Source organism: Camelina sativa, chromosome 13 (assembly GCF_000633955.1).
Source record: "Camelina sativa cultivar DH55 chromosome 13, Cs, whole genome shotgun sequence".
Taxonomy (NCBI): Eukaryota; Viridiplantae; Streptophyta; class Magnoliopsida; order Brassicales; family Brassicaceae; genus Camelina; species Camelina sativa.
In genome coordinates this window covers 22,889,279-22,915,356 of record NC_025697.1, presented here as the reverse complement: position 1 = coordinate 22,915,356, position 26,078 = coordinate 22,889,279, and the positions used below count along the sequence as shown (strand labels likewise).

The following is a 26,078-nucleotide window of genomic DNA, read 5'->3' as shown; positions in this document are numbered from 1 at the left end:
TCTTTTGATTCTTGGTTACTAAAATTGAGCTGCTTTGTGTGCAGATTGTGGGAGCTGTTATTTATAGTGTTCTGGTGGCATCCTTTTATGTATTCCTCGGATTCTTCATTGGGAATCGAATAGCTATTATCTCACTTCTTTCGGTTTTCTCCTTTGTGGTAAGAGTTAAACTCAAAGAAGTTGGATTTGTGTATTGTAATCGAATCTTGAAGAACCAACCTTGTGCTGAGAAATTTTTTTTTCCTTTTTTTTCAGGCGGTTTCGGTTATAGTTTTATTCGTGAGGTGTACTGCGATTGATCCTACGGATAAGACTAGTGCTAAGAGAAAGAGAAAGTCTAAATCCAAAGGAGTCTTGATGAAGCTGAGATTCAAGGTTGTTTTGAGTCAAGTTATTCTGAGGTTTTTCAGGAGATTAGAGAGTAAGATCTTGAGAAATTTTCTCAGAAGAACCTATTTGGATCCATGGAAAAGCAGTGTGCAGCTTGAACCACTCCTTCCATTCCCACTTGTTATGAAAGATGATGATTCTTCTGTTACACCAGACCCTAAAGAAGAAGATGACATCTCTTATTGTTCACTTTGTGATTTAGAGGTTTGCCTTTCTTTTTTTTTTTTGGAACTAATTTCACATTATCAACCATTTCTGTCATGAAAACTAGGACTTCTTTAGACGTTTATTTCAATTTTTATTTAGGTTAAACGCAGCAGTAAGCATTGCAGGACATGTAACCGGTGTGTTGAAGGGTTTGATCACCATTGCAGGGTAAGGTTTTTAAGGGAATCTTAGTTTCTGAAACTGCTCTTCTGTCTTGGATTTGTATTCATAAGTTTTCTCTGTGTGTATTTGGTGTATTCAGTGGCTTAATAACTGCGTTGGGAAAAAGAATTACGCTACGTTTATACTCCTAATGGTTTTCGTCTTGCTCATGGTGAGTATTGATTTCTCTCTCAACTACTTAAACATAAACATGAAATGTTATGGTTCATTTAAATAATGATACTGACTGCTTTTACTGTAACAGCTAATTATAGAAGGTGGAACAGCCATTGCCGTATTTGTCAGATGTTTTGTGGACAAGAAAGGGATGGAAATCGACTTGAAAAGAAGGCTTTACGTAGAGTTCCCTAGATGGGCTGTTGCTACAATATCTGTATAGTTTCCTATACATATGCTCTTTACATTTGCTTCCTTTCTCAAGACATCTAATGCAGCTTCATCTTGCTTATGAGTTTGTAATGTTTTGTTACTCTTACAGGTTATATTGGTCTTGTTCACAGCCTATGGCTCGGCTGCCATGGGGCAGCTTTTCCTCTTCCATGTAGTTCTCATAAGAAAGGTAACTCTTACAGTCTCCTAGCTAGTATTTATCAGCAGAAGTAGTTTGGTTTGACAAGTAATGCTCAAATATCTGCAGGGGATGAGAACATATGACTATATATTAGCGATGAGGGAGGAGAATCAATTTGCAGAAGTGGACCCTTTTGATGAATTAGATTCATCTTCAGATGAAAGCTCAGATTTTGATTCACCTGAAAGACCAAGACACACGTTTATCTCCAAATTCATGTGCAGGAAAGCAAATGAGGTGATTGTCTAAAAGGTTTTGTTGTTTTACTTCTCTTGTTGTGGCTTTGAAGGATTCTCAAAGATTCTGTTTTGTTTTTTTAAAACAGAATCAGCAGAANTATTTGGTGTATTCAGTGGCTTAATAACTGCGTTGGGAAAAAGAATTACGCTACGTTTATACTCCTAATGGTTTTCGTCTTGCTCATGGTGAGTATTGATTTCTCTCTCAACTACTTAAACATAAACATGAAATGTTATGGTTCATTTAAATAATGATACTGACTGCTTTTACTGTAACAGCTAATTATAGAAGGTGGAACAGCCATTGCCGTATTTGTCAGATGTTTTGTGGACAAGAAAGGGATGGAAATCGACTTGAAAAGAAGGCTTTACGTAGAGTTCCCTAGATGGGCTGTTGCTACAATATCTGTATAGTTTCCTATACATATGCTCTTTACATTTGCTTCCTTTCTCAAGACATCTAATGCAGCTTCATCTTGCTTATGAGTTTGTAATGTTTTGTTACTCTTACAGGTTATATTGGTCTTGTTCACAGCCTATGGCTCGGCTGCCATGGGGCAGCTTTTCCTCTTCCATGTAGTTCTCATAAGAAAGGTAACTCTTACAGTCTCCTAGCTAGTATTTATCAGCAGAAGTAGTTTGGTTTGACAAGTAATGCTCAAATATCTGCAGGGGATGAGAACATATGACTATATATTAGCGATGAGGGAGGAGAATCAATTTGCAGAAGTGGACCCTTTTGATGAATTAGATTCATCTTCAGATGAAAGCTCAGATTTTGATTCACCTGAAAGACCAAGACACACGTTTATCTCCAAATTCATGTGCAGGAAAGCAAATGAGGTGATTGTCTAAAAGGTTTTGTTGTTTTACTTCTCTTGTTGTGGCTTTGAAGGATTCTCAAAGATTCTGTTTTGTTTTTTTAAAACAGAATCAGCAGAAACTATCTATAAAGATTGAAGGAGATGAACGTTCACCTTCCACACTGATCAACAAGAAACCGGGTTTTCATGTAAGCATAAACCCATGGAAACTGATAACTTTAAGCAGTGAAAAGGCTCTACAAGCAGCTGAGAAAGCAAAGGAAAGACTGAGAAAACCGAAACCAGTTTCTGAGACTGAAGAAGATTCACTTAAGCCACTTCCATTAGAGACGAAATTTGGACTTTTGTTAGATCCAGCCAACAATACTAACGCCGTGTTACCACCATCAGCAACTGCAGCAGTAAATCTTCAGGTTTCACCAGGAAGATTCTCAAGCCCAAGGAGAAGGTTTTCAGGATCTTCATCTGCCACTGTGCCATCACCGAAGCAAAAATACAGGAGTAACTTTGACTTGAAGCTGACAGAAGTCTCTAGGGAGCTTGAGAGTTACATCTCAAGACAGGTTTTATGTTCTGTGATAAAGCAAGATGGAAGTGAAGCATCACCAAGGTAAAAGAAAAGAGACTGTTATTTTGGTTGTTGTTCATCAATTATGTTACTTATGTTCTGGTTGGTTTGTTCTCACTCTCTGAGAAATATTTAAGATCTGATTAAACTTTTTGCATCCTCTTGTTCGACATTATATATATATATATATATAAATAAGTTATTGAGATGCCAGAATGTTTTAAAAACAAAGCAAGAGAAAACCCTCAAATAACAAATGGAGCTATAAAGAAAAGAATGGAATATTAAACTACAAGTTTCTTAATAAAGACATGAACATGGCTTCTTCTACTGTTATGTTTTGTCCAAATAATAAACTAGCAATCTCTGGATCCATCTCCTGAGTCAATTCGTTGCGAGTAGTGGCTTGTTCACAAGGTTTCTGCTGTTCTTGAGTCAACTGTGGCGGCTCTGTTGTTTGATTCGTAGTCATCAGCGGAACATTGTCTTGTTCCTCATTGCCTTGTTGTTGAGTCTCCATAGGAACCACTGAAAGATGATTGCTCTGATGATATGGCTGACAATAATGCGGTTCATCTATGGCTTGGTTCATTGATACTGGAAGCTGTGAAGAGAGATGTGTGGCTTGTCCATTAATCTGGTGTTGCTGTTGCTCCATTGAGAAGTTTTGATATTGATCACCCAATATGTATTCTTCTTGAAGCTCCATTGGAAGTTGTGAGGGATCTGTGTCTTCTGGTAAACCTTCAAAAAGATGCATAAGATGGTTGTAATCGTATTCGTCTTCCTTGAAACTCGTAACGTTTTGGTGATTTTGATCATTGTGTTGAGCCGAGTATAAACCAGAGCTTCCAATCCGATGATGCACCCCTATGGCTTGAGCCGAGAGTGGAGGATCCGTCTCTTGTCTACAAATATGGTTAAGGTACTCAGCCATGTTTCCATAACCATAATGCTCATGCATAAGGTTGTTAGTCGTGGCTTGTGCACAAGGTTGCTGCTGTTTTTGAGTCAAGTGTGGGGTCTCTGTGGTCCGATTCATAGTCATCAAAGGAACATTGTTCTGTCCCTCATGATTTAGTTGAGAAGCCAAGTTTCCGACCATATTGTCTTGTTCTTGAGTCTCCATATGAATCACTGAAAGATCACGGCGCTGATGATACGGCTCGCCATACTGGTGCTCCTCTATGGATTGGTTCATCATCATAACTGGAAGCTGTGAAGAGACATGGGTGGCTTGTCCAATAATCTGGCGTTGATGTTGCTCCATTCGCAACTGTTGATGTTGAACAGCCAATATGTATTGTTCTTGAAGCTCCATAGGAAGCTGTGAAGGATCGTATGGATGAGCCGTGTGTGAACCATCCATCTCTTGTCTCCGAGGCTGGTTGTAGTACTCAGCCATGTATCCATAACCATGATGCTGATGATCAGACCCCTCCACTAGTCCAAGAATCTGGCGTTGATGTTGCTCCATTCGCAACTGTTGATGTTGAACAGCCAATATGTATTGTTCTTGAAGCTCCATAGGAAGCTGTGAAGGATCGTATGGATGAGCCGTGTGTGAACCATCCATCTCTTGTCTCCGAGGCTGGTTGTAGTACTCAGCCATGTATCCATAACCATGATGCTGATGATCAGACCCCTCCACTAGTCCAAGAATCTGGCGTTGATGTTGCTCCATTCGCAACTGTTGATGTTGAACAGCCAATATGTATTGTTCTTGAAGCTCCATAGGAAGCTGTGAAGGATCGTATGGATGAGCCGTGTGTGAACCATCCATCTCTTGTCTCCGAGGCTGGTTGTAGTACTCAGCCATGTATCCATAACCATGATGCTGATGATCAGACCCCTCCACTAGTCCAAGAATCTGGCGTTGATGTTGCTCCATTCGCAACTGTTGATGTTGAACAGCCAATATGTATTGTTCTTGAAGCTCCATAGGAAGCTGTGAAGGATCGTATGGATGAGCCGAGTGTGAACCATCCATCTCTTGTCTCCGAGGCTGGTTGTAGTACTCAGCCATGTATCCATAACCATGATGCTGATGATCAGACCCCTCCACTAGTCCAAGAATCTGGCGTTGATGTTGCTCCATTCGCAACTGTTGATGTTGAACAGCCAATATGTATTGTTCTTGAAGCTCCATAGGAAGCTGTGAAGGATCGTATGGATGAGCCGAGTGTGAACCATCCATCTCTTGTCTCCGAGGCTGGTTGTAGTACTCAGCCATGTATCCATAACCATGATGCTGATGATCAGACCCCTCCACTAGTCCAAGAATCTGGCGTTGATGTTGCTCCATTCGCAACTGTTGATGTTGAACAGCCAATTTGTATTGTTCTTGAAGCTCCATAGGAAGCTGTGAAGGATCGTATGGATGAGCCGTGTGTGAACCATCCATCTCTTGTCTCCGAGGCTGGTTGTAGTACTCAGCCATGTATCCATAACCATGATGCTGATGATCAGACCCCTCCACTAGTCCAAGAATCTGGCGTTGATGTTGCTCCATTCGCAACTGTTGATGTTGAACAGCCAATTTGTATTGTTCTTGAAGCTCCATAGGAAGCTGTGAAGGATCGTATGGATGAGCCGTGTGTGAACCATTCATCTCTTGTCTCCGAGGCTGGTTGTAGTACTCAGCCATGTATCCATAACCATGATGCTGATGATCAGACCCCTCCACTAGTCCAAGAATCTGGCTTTGCTGATGAGCGAGCTGGCCATATGAACCTAAGTCTCGGTGCTGCTCAATGCCTTGTTGAGTCTCGCGAGGAGGAGGAGCACCCAAGTATTGAATATCTTCAGCAGCAGCAACATGAACATCATTGCGATTCTGATTCTCTTCTTCCCCACGCGGCGGCTGTGGCTGTGGCTGTCCAATCACTATAGGTTCGAATCTTGGAGCGTATGCATAAAGAGTCTTGTCCTTACCCGGTTTAAACTTGATTGTACACAGAACCACTTCCTGATGAGATCTCTGTTTTACTTGATGATCATCCAAAATATACTCGTGCATCACCCAACCAGTCTTTTCGTCTTTGATTCTAAAGCTTATAAGCTGCATAGTTCCGACCTTGACTCCGTCTTTTTTTATATCCACATGACCATTCGACTTCCACGTACCTGCCCCCGCCACTCGGCTCATTCTTTTCGAGTCAGCTTTTGTTCTCGTAAAGAAGTAGAACCACATGTTCCTTTTGGATCTAAAGTGTCTTACGTGCTGAAGAAGCCACGGTTCTTTCTCGTATATATTCATCTCGTATATATAACTAGAGCTTTTCCCTTCCTTTCTCCAGCGTAGATAACGGTCGATGAGCTGCAAACTTGTGGGATTGAAGCGTGAACCCGGGATTTGAGATCGTCTTCGAGTCACCATCATGATTCGACGGTGGCTTTATGTCTTCACGGCTGTTGTACTTGTGGATGAAGCTTAGGTAGGTTCTTTGTGTCACAAATTGTGTATGCCCAAGTTTCTTTTATATGGCGGAGAGGTCTTTTCTTTTATATATAAACAGGGAAAACTCATACAAATCCTATTCGTAAAAGAACATGTTTTAGACACAATGCATGCTATTCAAAATTTAAAATAAAATAAATTAAAAAACCATTTTACCTAATTACAAAAATCTAGAATACACTATGTGATCTATAATAGATTTTGGATTTTGCCATAACGTTTTTTTGTAACTCTTTCAGAAGTAATTTTTTGTTTGACATAATGTATCATATACCCAAGCTAAAGAGATGTTGGACATGGGTTTCACCCAGCTTTGACAGCCCCCACTCAACCCATCTAAGAAATAGTCAACGGAAAACTTCTAGAAGATTTGACCGGCCATATAAAGTCAACTGGGCCGGTGAAGCTTCTATAAGGCCCAATTGGATGTGCAGCCCATTAAGCGATGGTCCGGAAAACGATCGCCAACTTAACTTTGAGACGGTACCACGTCAATCCCAAAGCACGAAGTTGAGACGTCCCATCAACTATAAATAATGGGATCGATAAGCGAAGAAAACAAGTAACCTGAGATAGGAGTCTGGAGACAATCTAATTCTAGTTCTAAGCGCTAACTAGCCGATCTTTGGTTATCTTAATAAAAGTTCTTAGTTTCGCCTTTTCCTCTTATTATTCTATGTCTGTACGTTTATTTGTTTAACAAAAAAGCTTTTTTATTTTTTATTTTATTTTATCAGCGCAAAAAAATTTAACTATATTTAGGGCCCTTGGCCTCATCTAGTAGTTAGGCTCTACTCATCTTAAAATCACTGATATAGAAGTTTGACCAAAAAGAATGTACTGACCATTTATATTTTGCATCAAAATTTAGGATTAACTTAATCCGATTGAGGAATCTTAGAAACTGGGATCGACAATTATTGAATATGTACCGATATATTGTTGATTAATAAAAGAGAAATTCCTTTAAATACCACTAAAAAAGTTTTTTTTTCCAAAAATACCACATTTTAGTTTTTTTTTTCCAAAAATACCACAAAAGTTTTTTTTCTAAAATTACCACAAACACAAAAAATTGATTTTTAAGGATGTATATTTTTTTTTAGGTTTGGGCTGACGCATTTAGTTTTAGGGTATAATTTTTAGGGGTGGGGCTTAGTATTTAGAATTTAGGAATTAGTTTTTAGTATCAGAATTTTTAGTTCAATTATGTAGTATTTTTGGAAAAAGTAGATTTTAGTAGTATTTTTGGAAAAAAACTAACTTATGGTATTTTTGGAATAAAAACCTATTTTAGTGGTAATTATGACAATTGACTATAAAAATTACAAATTAATGGAGACTTTTTTAAACATGTAGTATTATATAATAAATTAATAGTTATTATAAATTATCGTGAGTTTAAATTACTTAAAGTGATCATGTGATTGAAACTAACTGAACATGTTGACTTCTAATTCCAGTAATAATATAGATACAGTATATTCATGTTAGATCCTATGAATAACAAAAGATGGTGAATTTGTTGATGTCGTAGTAGCAGCCATGTTTTTGAAAAAAACAAAAACTGATTTTGGTAGTTTGGCTCCATATTTTGGTATTTTATAATTTTTTTTTTTTAAAATGACTTTTCTTCTTGCGTGTTAAGTCATCTTAAAACAACTGAAATGTAGTTTTTTTGACCAAGAATAATACAAATTGGGATTCTATATACGACTTTATTAATGATTGACTTCAATATTGACTTCTTCATGGCCAATTTGTAATCTAATATATTTATAATTAAAATTGGGATTTTATGTGACTTATTAATGATCCATTAACATTATTTTACTTATATTATAAAGTAATGAACAAGTTCGCGCTAGGTATTATTATATACTACAAGTTAAAACCTCACTCAAAGTGGCAAGAATAATTCTCAGCTATTTTGGTTTTATATATTTTTCATATCTTAATTTGAAATCCGATCTAAGATTGTGAAACATTCTCTGCCAAATTGTGTCGCTGTGAAGCTACAACAATGGCGCAGCAACCGCAACGTATAATCAAAAGCTCATTCTCATCCTCACCTCGTTCTTATTCTTCAATCTCAAACCGTCCCGTCTCTCTCCTTCTCATTCTCCTTCTAGCTCTCTTCCTTATCCTCGGTGTACTCTTACCCTGGCCAGGATCTCCCTTATTACTATTTCCAAACAGAGTCTCTTCTTATTCTACATCTTTGTCTCCGGAAGCCAAATCCAAATGGCGTGACTATACCCTCGCTGAGGCTGCCAAGTTCGTTGCTAAGAACGGCACTGTGATCGTCTGCGCCGTGAGCTCACCCTTCTTGCCTTTTCTCAACAACTGGTTGATTACTGTTTCTAGACAGAAGCATCAAGACCAAGTCCTTGTGATTGCTGAGGATTACACTACTTTGTACAAAGTCAACGAAAAGTGGCCTGGCCATGCCGTTCTTATTCCTCCAGCGCTCGATTCAAAGACGACCGCACACAGTTTTGGTTCCCAGGTAAAATAACTTTTCACCTTTGATTGAGATATCCTTAATTAGTTTCTTTGAATTCATGATGGGATCTAGCCAAAAACGGTTTTGTTAAACGGGAATGGTTATAGTGGCTCATGTTGTTCGGTTCTTATGTGATACCTGAAACCGAACCAAATCCGAAATTTCGGTTTGGTTCATTGGTTCCGGTTAATATGCCTAGTTTGAGTAGTCAAAAAGGTTTTTCCCTTAATACTGTATATCCATGATTGATCCATATGGATGACAAAAGATGGTGAAGTACTTGTGGATGTTGTAGCAGCCAGTTTTTTTTTTTTTTTTTTTTTTTTTTTTTTTAATTTCTAATCTTGATCTAATTTGAGTGATCATGTATCCCTGTGTGATGAAAACAGTTCTTTAAACTAACTTATTCGTCATATGCGATTAGGGTTTCTTTAATTTCACAGCTCGAAGGCCGCAGCACCTCTTGCACATTTTGGAGCTAGGTTACAATGTTATGTACAACGATGTTGATATGGTATGGTTGCAAGACCCATTTCAGTATTTGGAGGGAAGCCATGACGCATATTTCACAGACGACATGCCTGAAGTATGTGAAAACAAATCACATATAAATAGAGTATTTGGAAAATTTAGAGTGTTTTATTTATCTAATTCTCGGGTTAATTTCGATTTTAGATTAAACCTTGGAATCATTCTCATGATTTACCACCTCCGGATGGAAACGGAGAGACTTATATATGTAGCTGCATGATTTACTTGCGTCCCACTAATGGTGCAAAGGTTCTAATGAAGAAATGGATAGAGGAACTTGAGTCCCAAGTTTGGTCTGAGTCGATCCGTTTTAAAGCAAATGATCAGCCTGCTTTTAACTTAGCACTTAACAAAACAGCTAATCAGGTACGTTTCTTCGTATACATAAAATTCTCTAATCTACTAATTAATTAACGAATGTTGTTTTAAGGTTTTGTTTCAATCTCATCTCTTTGGTGTAATTTTAACTTGTTTTCTTTGGTGATCTTTCTGTTCGACAGGTGGATCTCTACTTGCTTTCTCAGGTAGCTTTCCCAACAGGAGGATTGTACTTCAACAACGAGACATGGGTTAAAGAGACAAAGGGAAAACATGTCATTATCCACAATAACTACATTATCGGTTATGACAAGAAGATGAAACGCTTCCACGAATATGGTCTATGGCTAGTCGATGATATTCATGCTCTTGAGTCTCCATTAGGGAAATTACAGTAAATTCTAATGAGGTAAAGAAAGATACTTCCACTGAGCTAATTACTTGACAATTTTTTGGGATCTTTAAAGGTATGTGTGAATAATGACTAACTCAGTGTGCACTTGAGTTTGGTTAAATCCACTTGTAATGTTAGTAGAAACAGAGGAAAGCTGCAGGGAAATAAAAAAGATAGGGAGATTTCTGTGGCAGACAAATTTTGGCATGTATGTAGTAAACAAATGACATTATTTGAATCACAAATAGTTAAAATATAATAATTGCATGGAAACAGAGATGCAAAATGACAACATGTCAACCACTACTTGTTGACTTATAACCGAACAGCCGCACAAAAGCAAACTAGACTTTTATTTGCTAGTTACCGACAGAGCAAAGCTAGTTTTATTACCCCTCCATCTAGTTATCTTTGTTTCGTTTCATTTACGATGAAGGGTTTGATCAATCCACGTACGTTCACAAAATGGAGCTAGCGATTCTGCTTTTGCTCTTTCTCTGTACCATGTATCCAACAAACTGTAAACTGTATCTTCTTCGCTTTAAGGACCACCATACGATATTATTTGACTTAGCTAGCTGCATTGTATAGACTTAGCTTCTATTGTTTTTTTTTGACAAGTGGTTCTTGTTAATAAAATAATGTTACTGATTAATTATCATACAACACCATAATTAAACATCTTTAGTGTTAATGAAACACCACTAGTTCAAAAGTCTGACATTTTCTTTAAAATATGTAACTACCAATTAACATCGTTGATGAGATTAACGAGAGAAGACTTTTGAGTTTTATGAGAGAGAGAGAAACGTGAAAGGAGCATCCTTATTAGCTTTGAGATTTCAGATCCAACTTCTCTTTCTCCTTCTTCTTCTTCTTTCTTCTTCTTGTTCTTCTTCTTCTTCTTCTTCCAAATATGGATTCTGAGGGAGTGTTAATACCGTTAGTCCATGAGCATGCTATGATGCCTTGGAATGATCTGAGGAAAGGTGATTGTTGTGGCCACTTTCAAGCTACCAGCAGTGATGGCTACTATTGTAAAAGCTGCAATCATTTTGTTCACAAGATATGTGTCGAGTCCTCCATATATATCGAGCATCCATCTCACCCCGATCACACTCTTGTCCGTCGATTACTGGGGAAAAACTTTTATGATTACTGCGATTTATGTGGCATGAAATTTTCTAACAATTCTTTATGTTATTCTTGTGAGTTATGTGACTTTGACGTGCATCTGTACTGTGCCAAGTACCCACCACCAGAGGTTATTGACATTTCCGAGACGCATCACCACAAGCTCACCCTTTTTAAAGAACAGATCCGGTTCGACTGTGCTGCTAAATGCTCCAATTATTTTAGTGGTGCTCAGTTTCCTTACAAATGTCATGAATGTGATTTAGCCTTCCATGTGGGTTGCGTATTGCATCCGTCAGAGCTAAATCTCCCTGTAGAGGTAAACCACTCTTACCACCCCTGGCATCCTCTTAAGCTCCACACAAGTCACCACCGGACTATTCTGATCGAACATGCCGCCTTTGCTCAACACAGATTGATGTTAGATTTTTTTATCATTGTTCTTTGTGTAACTTCACCTTGGATATGCGTTGTGTTCTACATCCACCACAACAATATCTTCTGAATAAGAAAGCACATGATCACCAACTCACCCTTCTCCCAAGACTCGATTCTTTTACATGTAATGCTTGCGGTCGGAAGGGAGATCGAAGCCCTTACGTGTGTTTTCAATGTGGTTTTATGATCCATCAAGACTGTCTTCGCCTTCCACGCGTCATAAACATTAATCGGCATGATCACCGTGTTACTCGCACTTCAGTTCTTGGTTTTGTCAATTCTGTATGTGGATTTTGCCACCAGAAGGTGGACTGGACTTGTGGAGGTTTTTCGTGTCAGAGATGTCCTGGCTTTGTTATTCATTCGAAATGTGCCACTAGATGGGACGTGTGGAACGGGGAAGAACTCGAAGGCGTACCTGAAGAAACAGAAGATGTAGAGCCATATGTGGTAATAGATGACAACACAATACAACATTTTAGCCACAAAGAGCATTACCTAAGACTCCACGTTAATGGTGTTCTTTGTGACGACAAAAAGCGGTGTCGCGCATGCACACATCCCATCTTTCTCCAATCCTTCTACAGCTGTATGGATTGTGACTTCATTCTCCACCAAAACTGCGCTGGATTTCTTAGAATGAAACGGCATGTACTACACAATGAGCGTCTTACTCTTGTTACAAACGAGGCTAACTTTTTTACTTGTTACGCTTGTCGCAGAAGCTCCAATGGTTTCAAATACCAGCATTGGAAGAAGACACTCGATGTTCTGTGCGCTGCAATTTCTGAGCCATTTTCCCATCCAAGTCATCTTCCTCATCCCTTATATTACACTTCAATACATGAAGGTTTTGTTTGCAATGGGTGCAACGAGAATATTTGGACAGGTCTTGGGCTCGAGTGCATTGAATTAAATTGTGAATTTGCTATATGCTTCAAATGCGCCACTATGCCACAAGTAATAAAGCATAGAGCTGATGATCATCCTCTCTCACTATGTTATGACGAAGAAGCTAGTGGTATATTATGGTGTGATATTTGTGAAAGAAAAACCAATCCAAGGGCATGGTTCTACACATGTAAAGACCACCAGGCTAGTTTGCATACAACTTGTGTCCTCGGAGACTTTTGGGGGCTCATGCCAAGAAGTACAATAGAGAATTACCAAAAATATTATGAAGTGGTGCTCAATAATAGTATATCTCGTCCACTTTGTAGTGGTACCTCGTGGTGGGGTTGTAAGAGTAAGTTGCACTGCATTTTTCCTATCATCTTGAAGAGAGTTGGGACATCTGATAAATACGTTTGCTCTTATATATGCCTCTGAAGCAACGATGTCTAGCGAGTGGGGTTTCTTTTAGATTTCTTGTACCATTTTTTTTACAAGTTCATTTCCATTATACAGTTGATTTCCTTAATGTATTATTTACTCCATTATTTACTATGTCGATTTCCGCACGGTTTGTTGTTTGTTGTTTTTTAACATTTTTGTTTCTATAAATTGAATTGTTTTGTAATTGTTTTTTTTTTCTTTTTAAATCTTATTTGAAAATGGACATTCCCCCTTTTTATGTGTTTTTGTATTTTTGAAATTGTTATTTTTTCATTACCTTTTGTTTTAAATATATATAAACTAGATAAGCGGGTTTAAAGTTTTGTAAACTAAATTAAATTTTACAAAGTTATTTAAAATTTGTTATACATTATTTCTTAGTTTTATGTTTGCTATAATTTACATATTTATATCCATTTACAAATCTTTTATGTATATTACCATTAAAAGCGTATTTTTTTACACTTAAATATACAATATATTACAAATATATTATTTACTACCACCTATAAAATGTCTGTATGAACACATTAAACTAACTACTATATATCTTTTTAATTTCACTTTTGCATAGTGTGTTTAATTACTAAAATTATTCACTCAAAAAATATTTAGAGTAAAAAATATATTAATGAATGATATAACATTATAATCAAAAGCTCATTCTCATCCTCTCCTCGTTTTTATTCTTTAATCTCAAACCGTCCCGTCTCTCTCCTTCTCATTCTCCTTCTAGCTCTCTTCCTTATCCTCGGTGTACTCTTACCCTGGCCAGGATCTCCCTTATTACTATTTCCAAACAGAGTCTCTTCTTATTCTACATCTTTGTCTCTGGAAGCCAAATCCAAATGGCGTGACTATATCCTTGCTGAGGCTGCCAAGTTCGTTGCTAAGAACGGCACTGTGATCGTCTGCGCCGTGAGCTCACCCTTCTTGCCTTTTCTCAGCAACTGGTTGATTACTGTTTCTAGACAGAAGCATCAAGACCAAGTCCTTGTGATTGCTGAGGATTACACTACTTTGTACAAAGTCAACGAAAAGTGGCCTGGCCATGCCGTTCTTATTCCTCCAGCGCTCGATTCAAAGACGACCGCACACAGTTTTGGTTCCCAGGTAAAATAACTTTTCACCTTTGATTGAGATATCCTTAATTAGTTTCTTTGAATTCATGATGGGATCTAGCCAAAAACGGTTTTGTTAAACGGGAATGGTTATAGTGGCTCATGTTGTTCGGTTCTTATGTGATACCTGAAACCGAACCAAATCCGAAATTTCGGTTTGGTTCATTGGTTCCGGTTAATATGCCTAGTTTGAGTAGTCAAAAAGGTTTTTCCCTTAATACTGTATATTATTGGGCTGTATATGGGCTTCGNTTATTACTATTTCCAAACAGAGTCTCTTCTTATTCTACATCTTTGTCTCTGGAAGCCAAATCCAAATGGCGTGACTATATCCTTGCTGAGGCTGCCAAGTTCGTTGCTAAGAACGGCACTGTGATCGTCTGCGCCGTGAGCTCACCCTTCTTGCCTTTTCTCAGCAACTGGTTGATTACTGTTTCTAGACAGAAGCATCAAGACCAAGTCCTTGTGATTGCTGAGGATTACACTACTTTGTACAAAGTCAACGAAAAGTGGCCTGGCCATGCCGTTCTTATTCCTCCAGCGCTCGATTCAAAGACGACCGCACACAGTTTTGGTTCCCAGGTAAAATAACTTTTCACCTTTGATTGAGATATCCTTAATTAGTTTCTTTGAATTCATGATGGGATCTAGCCAAAAACGGTTTTGTTAAACGGGAATGGTTATAGTGGCTCATGTTGTTCGGTTCTTATGTGATACCTGAAACCGAACCAAATCCGAAATTTCGGTTTGGTTCATTGGTTCCGGTTAATATGCCTAGTTTGAGTAGTCAAAAAGGTTTTTCCCTTAATACTGTATATTATTGGGCTGTATATGGGCTTCGAGACTAGTATCTTGGTCGGCAAGTATAGTTTAGGGTTTACTCAATATTGTGTCATGTATATAAACGATTGTCAAAAAATAAACAGCGCCACAAAAGGATGCAACACGATATGGACCCCAAACATTAACGTGAGTTAACTCAAAACATTCCTTTGTATTATTTGAACTTTCATAAAAAACATCTCTAGTTTGCTTAGCCCGGAAATAAACGTCACAAGGACTAGGACTAGCAGATTGCAAAATACCAGACAAAACGGGTAAAGAAGAAAGTACAGAAAACGCAGGATGTCCCAACTGCTGATGCCACAAAGTTTGATCAACTGAAGCTGCCGCACGAGTTACATTAGCCGTTGCCACATCCGTTAAATAGTAGACCCTATGAAAAATTGATTCACCTTTTCTTCTTCTCTCTCTCTGGCGATAGTTGCATAAACACCACAGAGTTTAAAGGATATTTAGCTCAGTGTTTTCCCATCAAGGATCTTGGGACGCTCAAATATTTCCTTGGTATTGAGGTTGCTCGTAGTCCGGAAGACATTTTTTTATCTCAACGGAAGTATGCGCAGGATCTTGTTGCTGAATCCGGGCTCTTGGGAACGAAACCGTCTAAAATTCCTATGGTTCAGAATCATCAGCTCAGCCTTGATGCGAGTCCGTTGCTTCCGGACCCTGCTCGTTATCGGCGTCTTGTTGGTCGCCTTATTTACTTGAAGGTAACACGTCCTGAGCTCACATACCCTATTCACATCTTGTCTCAGTTTATGAAGGCTCCACGAGAAGCTCACTGGGATGCAGCCTTGCAAGTGGTTCATTATCTCAAAGGGTCGGTTGGCCATGGCATTTTACTTCGTTCTGATACGGAGCTGATTCTCACAGCATATTGTGATGCTGATTGGGGAACATGTCCTTTAACTCATCATTCTCTCAGTGCCTATTTCATGTTCCTCGGCGGATGTCCTATATCTTGGAAAACTCAGAAACAAAAGGTGGTTTCTCGTTCTTCGGCGGAGGCTGAATATCGCTCCATGGCGGATGCTTTGAAGGAAATTGTTTGGTTGCCTGGGTTGCTTAAAGATCTTGGTTTTCCTCAACAGGCTCCAACACGACTGTTTTGTGACAATAAAGCGGCACTACACATTGCCGCGAATCATGTTTTTTACGAACGTACCAAACACATAGACCGGGATTGTCATTTTGTTTGCGATGTTATACAAGACGGAGTCATTTCTACAGCGCATGTTTGGTCGGAAGATCAATTAGTTGATATTCTAATCAAAGCCCTTGGTTTTCAACAGTTTAGTCTTCTAATGTCCAAGTTGGGCATGGTGTCCCTCCCTGCTCCATCTTGAGGGGGAATATTGGGCTGTATATGGGTTTCAAGACTAGTATCTTGGTCGGCAAGTATAGTTTAGGGTTTACTCAATATTGTGTCATGTATATAAATGATTGTAAGCCGTTCATGAACAAACACACACACATATTCTCTTAATTCTACATATATCCATGATTGATCCATATGGATGACAAAAGATGGTCAAGTACTTGTGGATGTTGTAGCAGCCAGTTTTTTTTTTTTTTTTTTAATTTCTAATCTTGATCTAATTTGAGTGATTATGTATCCCTGTGTGATGGAAACAGTTCTTTAAACTAACTTATTCCTCATATGCGATTAGAGGTGTCAAACGGGCCTCTGCGACCAAACGGGCCTCTGCGACCAAACGGTCTGACCGCGATGGTCTTGGTTGTCGTCGGATCCGCTGCGGACAGACCCGCCACGGGCGGCGGGTTAAGTACTACTGCCCATACCCGCCCCGCTTACCTTAGCGGTCTAACGGGCATGCCCGCCAAGCCGTAGCAGTCTTGATTCCTTGCTTCATACCTTGTTCCTTCTGTTTCTCAATGTTTTCATCTGCATGTTTCAACAGACAGTCCAGACTTATCCATTCGTCCCAACTATCATTGTATAAGAAGATGATACAAAGTAAATCAGACCTTCAAAATCATCAAATAAAATCAAGAACTTGGCAAACATTCGAATTTAATAATCAAAAATCTGAACTCCCTAATCTACAAATAGTTTACCAACACTATATTGGAGGAGAGAACCTCTCTACTAACCTTTTGTTCCAACTCTGCCAAAAGAAATACATCTTCAAAACGAGAGACACAAAATATACATTTTCGTTTTTCTTGGTAAAATTGATAAATATCTAAACTTTGTTGATTCTGCAACCTGAAAGCAAGAGGATCCCCGCACAAAATTTATTCAGCCACAGATTATACACATCCAATATCAGTGGGAACCATCATGCTTCGATTTCCACCTAACGCAACATTGTAAAAAAAANAAAAAAAAAAAAAAAAAAAAAAAAAAAAAAAAAAAAAGAGAGAACAACAAACCTGAATGAATCGGCAATCGGGTACCAGTCTTCACTTAGATTCATCAAAAACATCTCTGAATTCATGGAGAATTAAGAAGAATTGACACAGGGTGAAAGAATCGAAGAAGAGGAGAAGAAGACGAGATGTTCTTCGGACTGACCGCAAACCCGCGGTCTCAGTCGGACAAAACCCGATTAACCCGCAAACCAAACGGGTTAAGTCCGCGAGACCCGCTATTTTTTGGGCATCAATTATAAAGCCCATACCCGACCCGTTAAGTGACATAATGGACAAGGCCCGTTTGACATCTCTATATGCGATTAGGGTTCCTTTAATTTCACAGCTCGAAGGCCGCAGCACCTCTTGCACATTTTGGAGCTAGGATACAATGTTATGTACAACGATGTTGATATGGTCTGGTTGCAAGACCCGTTTCAGTATTTGGAGGGAAGCCATGACGCATATTTCACGGACGACATGCCTGAAGTATGTGAAAACAAATCACAATTAAATAGAGTATTTGGAAATTTTAAGAGTGTTTTATTTATCTAATTCTCGGATTGGTTTTTGTATCCAGATTAAACCTTTGAATCATTCTCATGATTTTGCCACATCCGGATCAAAACGGAGAGACTTATATATGTAGCTGCATGATTTACTTGCGTCCCACTTAAGGTGCAAAGGTTCTAATGAAGAAATGGATAAAGGAACTTGAGTCCCAAGTTTGGTCTGAGTTGATCCGTTTTAAAGCAAATGATCAGCCTGCTTTTAACTTAGCACTTAACAAAACAGCTCACTTGGTATGTTTTTGCTTCCTCCAAGTACCAATTTCTTATATTCATAAAATATCCTCCAATCTAATCTACTTACGTGTGTTGGATTATATGGTTTTCTTTTAATCTCTTTGGTTTCTGCAGGTGGATCTCTACTTGCTTTCTCAGGTAGCTTTCCCAACAGGAGGATTGTACTTCCAGAACGAGACATGGATTAAAGAGACAAAGGGAAAACGTGTCATAATCCACAATAACTACATTATCGGTTATGACAAGAAGATGAAACGCTTCCACGAATATGGTCTATCGCTAGTCGATGATCATGCTCTTGAGTCTCCATTAGGGAAATTGTAGTAAATTCGAATGGCTAAAGAAAGATAGATCCACTAAGTGAATTCCTTACAATTTTGGGGGATCTTTAAAGGTATGTTGTGATGTGTTATATATGACTAACTCAGTGTGACTTGAGTTTTATTAATCCACTTGTAATGTTAGTAGAAACAGAGCAAAACAGGGGAAATATAGAGACATGGTCATATATGGAGATCTTTGTAGCAGACAATTTTTGTCGTGTATGTAGTAAACAAATGAGATTCGAGATGTATATATGTCCATTAGGGAGATTACAGTAAATTCTAATGAGGTAAAGAAAGATAGTTCCACTGAGTAAAATTACTTACAACTTTTTGGGGATCTAAGGTATATGTGAATAATGACTAACTCAGTGTGACTAGAGTTTGGTTAAATCCACATGTAATATTAAAACAGGGAAATATACAGAAATGGAAATCTTCGTGGCAGAGAAATTTTGACTAGAGTTTGGTTAAATCCACATGTAATATTAAAACAGGGAAATATACAGAAATGGAAATCTTCGTGGCAGAGAAATTTTGACTAGAGTTTGGTTAAATCCACATGTAATATTAAAACAGGGAAATATACAGAAATGGAAATCTTCGTGGCAGAGAAATTTTGGTATCTAAATATACATTTGGACACATTTATAAAAAAATCCTGAAGTTAACTTATTTACAACCATGCTATTACCATTTATTAAAAAAAATAATAATTAATAATCTATGATTGGAATCGAAAAGCATTCTAGGCGTCCGCTTCCGTCCCGTCTAGGCGCTATAGCACCGTCTAGACGACCGCTTTGACCGCCTAAAATTGTAGTATCATCATTTTAGTGTATTTTTAAAATTTTAATTGCACAAATTTAAAATTTATAAAGTTTATTTCTACAAACATAATTATAAGTGTTTAATATGTTATTTAAAATGAATTGAAATAATGTTTTTATCTATTTTTTGTTTTTGATTTAATATTTTTATTATTCTTATACATTTTTTTGTATAATTATGTATATAATATCTCATATATATTAGTTTATAGTGTAAACGCCTAAACTCGCCTAGATTCCGATTAGGCGTTCTAGGCGCTAGGCGTTGGATCACCGTCTAGTGAACGTCTAGCATTAAACGTTAATATAACAAGCCCAAGCCCATCTCAGTTCTACGTTTTACTAATTTGTTTGTGGAGACAATCATTCCTTCGGTTGAGACAAAAAAAAACAATAATAATTTTTAAATAAAAATACAAAAAGACAAGAAACATAATATTTACCCAAAGGCCCCAACTAACAAACATTATTAAGTTTTCTTACCTTCTTTAAAGAAGTGTTTTTAATACCCAATGCATTATTATAAAGACATTTGATCCATACTAATAGGTAACAAATGCTATAAATCAAATAACCAATTAAACTGCGGACCACCATTTTAATCAAATTGCACAACTATAAATACAAAAGTGTTAAAATGATATATAGATGAAACAACCTAAATTATGTTTGACAAATTATAGTATGCTCATCTAATTATAAAAAATTATAGAATTACAAATATATTATCCATACATTATAAATAAAATACAAAATCACAAAAACATACTCATTGTTTACTAAAGTAAAGTAAATTATTAGAACAATAAGAATATTTTAATTTTTAAACCCGCGGTCAAGCAATAAATATACATACTAGGAAATATACAATACATAATATATTAGACTTTAAAACAATAGTACATTTTAAAAAATATAAAACATTTAGTTCACAAAAATAATAGCAAAAAATCGCAATTTAGTTACGTATAGATAAAATAATAAAATAATAAATATATTATTTTATATATCCTTAAACAAATCTATAGTTTTGCGGTGTACCGCGGATGAATATCTAATGTATGTTATAATCAATGAGATTCGTGATGTACATGTCTTAGTTAAATATAATAATTACATGGAAACAGAGATGCAAAATGACAACATGTCAAGCACTACTTAAATACAAGCTGACTTACAAAATATAGTCGAACTAGCACTTGACTCGCACAAAAACAGATTAGACTTTCTATTTGTTTATTGTTTCTTGATGTTAGAGAGCATAAAATAGACGTGCTAGAACCTCAGTCCGTTGATTCGAAATATAATAGCTAAAATATAGACAACCATACATCCCAAATTTGTGAATGTATATTTGACTATGTCAATTAAATATACAACATACCCTTATATACTAATTAACTAAGGCTAGTTATACCGGGGGTAATTTTTTTTTATAATTATTAAGAAATTATGTTATTGTATATTAATTTTCTAATATTTTTTAATTAATATTTAGATTCTATAATTTTAGAAGGATTTTATTTTTTTGTGTTTTGTACTATATATGATTGGCATAATAACTCTTGTTAACTCATTTGATATCAGACTAAAATATTTTGTGTATTTTAGTAGATCAATCCATAAGAAAATACATAATCATATTTATGTAAACTCCAACACGTTTTATAACATGATTTGTAAAAATTAACAAGTTAAAAGTATCTAAAATACTTAAATTTTGAATACTAATTTTAAAAATATTTTTAATTTCAAGTTTTGATATTTATTCATATAGCAAGAGTTTAATTATATAAATCTTACAAAGTAGGTTTAGGTTATTTTGCCAAATATAACACGATAATCATTAGATTTTTGTACACTGTGAGTAGGAATCCGAAAAAAAAAACTAAACTAATTTGATATTGACAAAAAAAAATTTTAAATATTTAATTTAATTATTTGTGATAAAAGAAAGTAATGAAAATAAAACTGAATATTCTTCTATTGATCAAATAAAGCTAATATACTGCAGGAGGGTGAATTATCACCACATATCAAATTCAAGGAACAAAGCAAGGTCCGGCCCATCGAAACCCATCGAAACTCTCAGCTCGGAGAGGATGGTAAAGGAGGATTACCGAGTTGATATCCGAGCTGGACGTTGACTTGGAGGGCAAGGTCAGAATCTGAGTGGAATATATAAAGAATATGCACCAGTTGAAGAGAGGGGGAAAGTTTTCTTAGGCGAATAAGGAAACTACACATATTGGAGATCGAATTCCCAAAGTAAGTATAAAGAGGAGAAAGAAAAGCTCCGAAAAGATAACACTTTTTTGGCACTCAAGAACTCTAGACTCGGGAGCTACGGAAAAAACCTAGCTTTACCCTAACGAAAGTAAACAAACTGTCGAATCTTGTTCTTGAATCAATTAAGATCTCTTTCCGCTTATTGAGCTTGTGTTAACCGCTCGGTTTACAGTCCGTGCGGGTTGTCCTCGCACATGTACCTAAATTTATGGAGATTTTATATGAATATTAATTTCTAAAATTAACAAATATATATGAAACGTGAAATTAAAAAATAATGACAGGGGTAGAGGCAGCTCATAAATGGATCGTGCCGACCATAATAGTTATCTTTCATTAACCACCGTTACCAATTCAAAAGTCTGATATATATTAAAATACAAAACTTTTGATTTTATAAGAACATCGTTGATGAGATTAAAGAGAGAACACTTGTGTGTGAGTTTGAGAGAAAAAGAAACGTGAAAGGAGCTCTTTTTTCTTCTTAGTTCTTCAAAATCTTGTCGTAATACGACCATGGATTCTGAGGGAGTGTTAATGCATGCCGTTGATCCATCCGCATCCAATGGTGCCTTGGAATGGTCTGCAAAAAGGTGACTGTTGTGGAAGCTTTGAAGCTACCAGAGATGGCTACTTTTGCAAACAATGCGAGTATTTCTTCCACAAGAAATGTGTCGATGAGACCTCCGAATATATCGAGCATTCATCTCACCCCAATCATACTCTTCAGCTTCAAAAACAATTACTAGTAGGACGTCGTTGCTGCGATATATGCCGCAATTATATCGAGAATCTATTCTATCATTGTGATCTCTGCGACTTCGACATGGATCTATATTGTGCAAAGTACCCACCACCAGAAGTTATTGACGTATCTGAGACGCATCACCACAAGCTCACCCTTTTCAAGGAGCCGGTCGAGTTCGCCTGTATTTGTGCTAAATGTGGGAAGATTTCTTCTGGGTTTCCTTACGTATGTTATGAATGTGAACTAGTATTCCACACGTATTGCGTATGGCGCCCATCGGAGTCAAAAACCCCGTCAGAGATAAACCATTCTTTCCACTCTCTACATCCTCTTAAGCTCCTCACAGGTCCACCACCAGACTATTCTGAACGAAAGTGCCGTCTTTGCGCACGAGGGATTGGTCATGACCGATTGTTTTATCATTGTTCTTCTTGCAACTTTACCTTGGATATGCATTGTGTTTTGAATCCACCACAACAATCTCTTCTGAATTTGAAAGCTCATGATCACCAACTCACCCTTCTCCCAAGACTCTTTCGTTTACATGTAACGCTTGTGGACTCAATGGAGATCGAAGCCCTTACATTCGTGTTCAATGTGACTTCATGATTCACCAAGACTGTCTTCACTTACCGCGCCTCATCAACATTAATCGGCATGACCACCGTGTTTCTCGAACTTCTGTTCTTGGTGTTGTCAATTCTGTATGTGGAGTTTGTCATAAGAAGGTGGACTGGACTTGTGGAGGTTTTTCTTGTGAGAGGTGTCCTAGCTATGTCGTTCATTCGAAATGTGCTACTAGGGATGATGTGTGGAACGGGAAAGAACTCGAAGGAATACCTGAAGAAATAGAAGATATTGAGCCATATGTAGTAATAGATGACAACACAATACAACATTTTAGCCACAAAGAGCATTACGTGAGACTCCAAGTTAGCGACGTTCTATTTGACGACAACAAGCAGTGCAGCACATGCAATCATCCCATCGGTCTCCAATCCTTCTACGGATGTATGGATTGTGACTTCAGTCTCCACCAAAACTGCGCTGAATTTCGTAGAATGAAATGGCATATGCTACACAATGATCGTCTTACACTAGTTACACTTACAAACGAGGTTAAACTCATTCACTGTTATGCTTGTTATAGAATTTCCAATGGTTTCAGATACCAGCATGGAAATTCTATTGCATTTGATCTTCGGTGCCCTTTAGTTTCGGAGACATTTGTCCAGGCAAGTCATCTCGACCATCCCTTATATTACACCATATATTCTGTATACGATAAAATATTATGCGATGGTTGCAACATGGAGAAATCTCAGGTGCTTAAGTGCATTGAACATGATTGTAGATTTGTCATATGTTTCGAATGCGCCACTTTATCACAAGTGGTAAAGCATAGAGTTGACGATCATCCTCTCTCACTATACTATGGCGAAGAGGCAAGTGGTAAATATTGGTGTGACATCTGTAAAGAAGAAACCAAACCCAAGACCTGGTTTTACACGTCTAAAGATCACCGGGCAAGTTTGCATACGAGCTGTGTGTTGGGAGACTGTTCAGGGCTCATGCTAAGAAGCACAATAAAGGCTTGGAATAAATCATTAGAGGTGATTCTCAATAATAGTATGTCTCTTCCATTTTGCAGACAGTGTAAGTTGCATTGCATTTTTCCTATCATCTTGAAGAAACTTGGAACCTCAGATGAATACTTTTGCTCTATTAAATGCTCTATTTTATGCGGCTGAAGCAAGATGGCTAGTGAGTGGGGTGTGCTTTTAGATTTATTGTACCACTTCTTTTACAAAGTTCATTTCCATCAAAAGTTGATTTCTTTAATGTATAATTAGGATCCTGGGTACACGGCTAGAAAGTTAAATCTTTTTTTATAAATGGTAGTTGTTTGTTAAATTTTGTTTGCTTTATTTATTGTTATAATCATCTATATATATATAAAGTTGATTTTTCTCTTTTCTCCTTCCTCCACGTCATTATCCACCTAATCAATATTTTTTTTTTGCATAAAAATACTATTTTAAATATTTATTAATTTTTTATTTTTTATTTCTAATTAATAATACTAAAAAGTAAAAAAAACAAATTAACTAAAGTTAATTAAATTTTAAAATAGTATAAACAATAAAATAATTTTTTAGTAAATAATAAAATAATAACTATATTAAATGAATTAAGTAAACTAAATGAAAATTTTAAAATATTAAAAATAATACTATGAATTTGTTTTAGTAATAATGTTATTATTCAAATTATAACCAAAAAATGGTCATATTCCAAAATTTGGGTTAATGAGTTTTGGAATGGAAATAAGATTTTAATGTAGTAAAAAAAACAATTTATGTAATTGTATTTATAAAAATCTCAACAGAAAAATAAAATTGAAGTGGAACATTAGTTTCTAAGAAACATATACTACAAAAAATTATTCTTAGCTTTCACTTATAAAAAATAAAAAAAATTAGGGAAGTGACTTTAGTTAAGTGGTTACAACACCACTTCTGCGACCGAACCCACCAGAGTTCGACTCCACTAAATAGTGTTGCCCCGCATAGTAGGGATTGGCCTTATCAATTCAATGATGACAAAAAAATTAATTTTAACTCAACTAAAAAGTTTAAATGTAAAACGAAGATATTGTAAGGGTCACATTTTTTTTGGAAAACTATGAAAAATAATTTGGAAAAAATAATCCATCTAAAAAAAATCAACTCTTATACTTATACACTACTTCTCTTGTACTGATCTTATAAACCACTCTTACCACCCCTGGCGTCCTCTTAAGCTCCACACAGGTCCACCATTGGACTATTCTGATCGAACATGCCGCCTTTGCGCAAGACAGATTGATGTTAAATTGTTTTATCTTTGTTCTTTGTGTAACTTCACCTTGGATCTACATCCACCACAACGATATCTTCTGAATCTGAAAGCACATGTTCACCAACTCATGACCCTTCTCCCACAACTCGATTATTTTACATGTAATGCTTGCGGGCTGAAGGGAGAACAAAGCCCTTATGTGTGTTTTCAATGTGGTTTCATGATCCATCAAGAATATCTTGACCTTCCACACGTCAGAAACATTAATTGGCATGATCACCGTGTTACTCGCACTTTTGTTCTTGGTTTTGTCAATTATGTATGTGGATTTTACCACCAAAAGGTGGACTAGACTTGTGGGGGTTTTTCGTGTCAGAGATGTCCTGGCTATGTTATTCAATAGAAATGTGCTACTAGATTTGAGGTGTGGAGTGGGGAGAACTCGAAGGAGGACTTGAAGAAACAGGAGATGTAGAGCCATACGTGGTAACATCCCATCTTAGTGGTGTTCTTTGTGACGACAACAAGCGGTGTCGCGCATGCACACATCCCATCTTTCTCCAATCCTTCAACAGATGTATGGATTGTGACTTCATTCTCCACCAAAACTGCGCTACATGAAACGACATGTACTACACAGTGAGCGTCTTACTCTAGCTACAAACGAGGCTAACTTTTTTAATTGTTATGCTTGCGACATATGGTCTAATGGTTTCAAATACCAGCATGGGAAGAAGATACTCGATGTTCTGTGCGCTGCAATTTCTGAGCCATTTTCCCATCCAAGTCATCTTCCTCATCCC

At 37.0% G+C, this 26,078-nt stretch overlaps 4 protein-coding genes, 1 long non-coding RNA gene and 2 pseudogenes across 5 annotated transcripts in view; 5 read left to right on the top strand and 2 right to left on the bottom strand.

The window, feature by feature from the left end:
- The window catches only part of LOC104738522 (protein S-acyltransferase 18-like), a 7,993-nt gene extending 4,847 nt beyond the window's left edge, over nt 1-3,146 (top strand). Inside the window, exons 2-9 of the mRNA XM_010458688.1 lie at nt 45-158; nt 256-594; nt 697-765; nt 860-931; nt 1,025-1,153; nt 1,259-1,339; nt 1,418-1,588; nt 2,522-3,146. Of these exons, the coding sequence (XP_010456990.1) occupies nt 45-158; nt 256-594; nt 697-765; nt 860-931; nt 1,025-1,153; nt 1,259-1,339; nt 1,418-1,588; nt 2,522-3,028 (1,482 nt within the window). The 3' untranslated portion in view covers nt 3,029-3,146. The remainder of the gene's footprint in view (nt 1-44; nt 159-255; nt 595-696; nt 766-859; nt 932-1,024; nt 1,154-1,258; nt 1,340-1,417; nt 1,589-2,521) is intronic.
- LOC104738521 (polyhomeotic-like protein 1) lies at nt 3,272-3,919 on the bottom strand. The gene is made up of 2 exons (XM_010458686.1): nt 3,826-3,919; nt 3,272-3,726 (listed from the first exon to the last, which is right to left on the bottom strand). Exons 1-2 carry the CDS (start codon nt 3,917-3,919, stop codon nt 3,272-3,274), a joined length of 549 nt encoding a protein of 182 aa, XP_010456988.1.
- LOC104737608 (UDP-D-xylose:L-fucose alpha-1,3-D-xylosyltransferase-like) lies at nt 8,361-10,390 on the top strand. The gene is made up of 4 exons (XM_010457824.1): nt 8,361-8,951; nt 9,373-9,534; nt 9,624-9,845; nt 9,980-10,390. The coding sequence occupies exons 1-4, from the start codon at nt 8,466-8,468 to the stop codon at nt 10,193-10,195; spliced, it is 1,086 nt and encodes a 361-aa protein (XP_010456126.1). The 5' UTR covers nt 8,361-8,465; the 3' UTR covers nt 10,196-10,390.
- On the top strand, nt 10,908-13,245 carry LOC104737609 (annotated as a pseudogene).
- Nucleotides 16,976-17,598, bottom strand: LOC109128299. Its single transcript, XR_002034784.1, has 3 exons — nt 17,460-17,598; nt 17,178-17,292; nt 16,976-17,012 (listed from the first exon to the last, which is right to left on the bottom strand). It is a non-coding gene; the product is annotated as an uncharacterized LOC109128299 (long non-coding RNA).
- Nucleotides 17,840-18,758, top strand: LOC104737610 (UDP-D-xylose:L-fucose alpha-1,3-D-xylosyltransferase 1-like). The gene is made up of 3 exons (XM_010457825.2): nt 17,840-17,927; nt 18,019-18,241; nt 18,359-18,758. Exons 2-3 carry the CDS (start codon nt 18,131-18,133, stop codon nt 18,566-18,568), a joined length of 321 nt encoding a protein of 106 aa, XP_010456127.1. The 5' UTR covers nt 17,840-17,927; nt 18,019-18,130; the 3' UTR covers nt 18,569-18,758.
- LOC104738520 lies at nt 22,203-24,318 on the top strand (annotated as a pseudogene).

Coding starts and splice junctions, on each gene's coding strand:
- LOC104738521 (XM_010458686.1), bottom strand. CDS start 3,919: ATGGCTGAGTACCTTAACCATATTTGTAGACAAGAGACGGATCCTCCA. Junction 3,727..3,825: donor TCATCGGATTGGAAGCTCTG/GTTTATACTCGG, acceptor ATCTTTTTGAAG/GTTTACCAGAAGACACAGAT.
- LOC104737608 (XM_010457824.1), top strand. CDS start 8,466: ATGGCGCAGCAACCGCAACGTATAATCAAAAGCTCATTCTCATCCTCA. Junction 8,952..9,372: donor CACACAGTTTTGGTTCCCAG/GTAAAATAACTT, acceptor ATATGCGATTAG/GGTTTCTTTAATTTCACAGC. Junction 9,846..9,979: donor TTAACAAAACAGCTAATCAG/GTACGTTTCTTC, acceptor TCTGTTCGACAG/GTGGATCTCTACTTGCTTTC.
- LOC104737610 (XM_010457825.2), top strand. CDS start 18,131: ATGAAGAAATGGATAAAGGAACTTGAGTCCCAAGTTTGGTCTGAGTTG. Junction 18,242..18,358: donor TTAACAAAACAGCTCACTTG/GTATGTTTTTGC, acceptor TGGTTTCTGCAG/GTGGATCTCTACTTGCTTTC.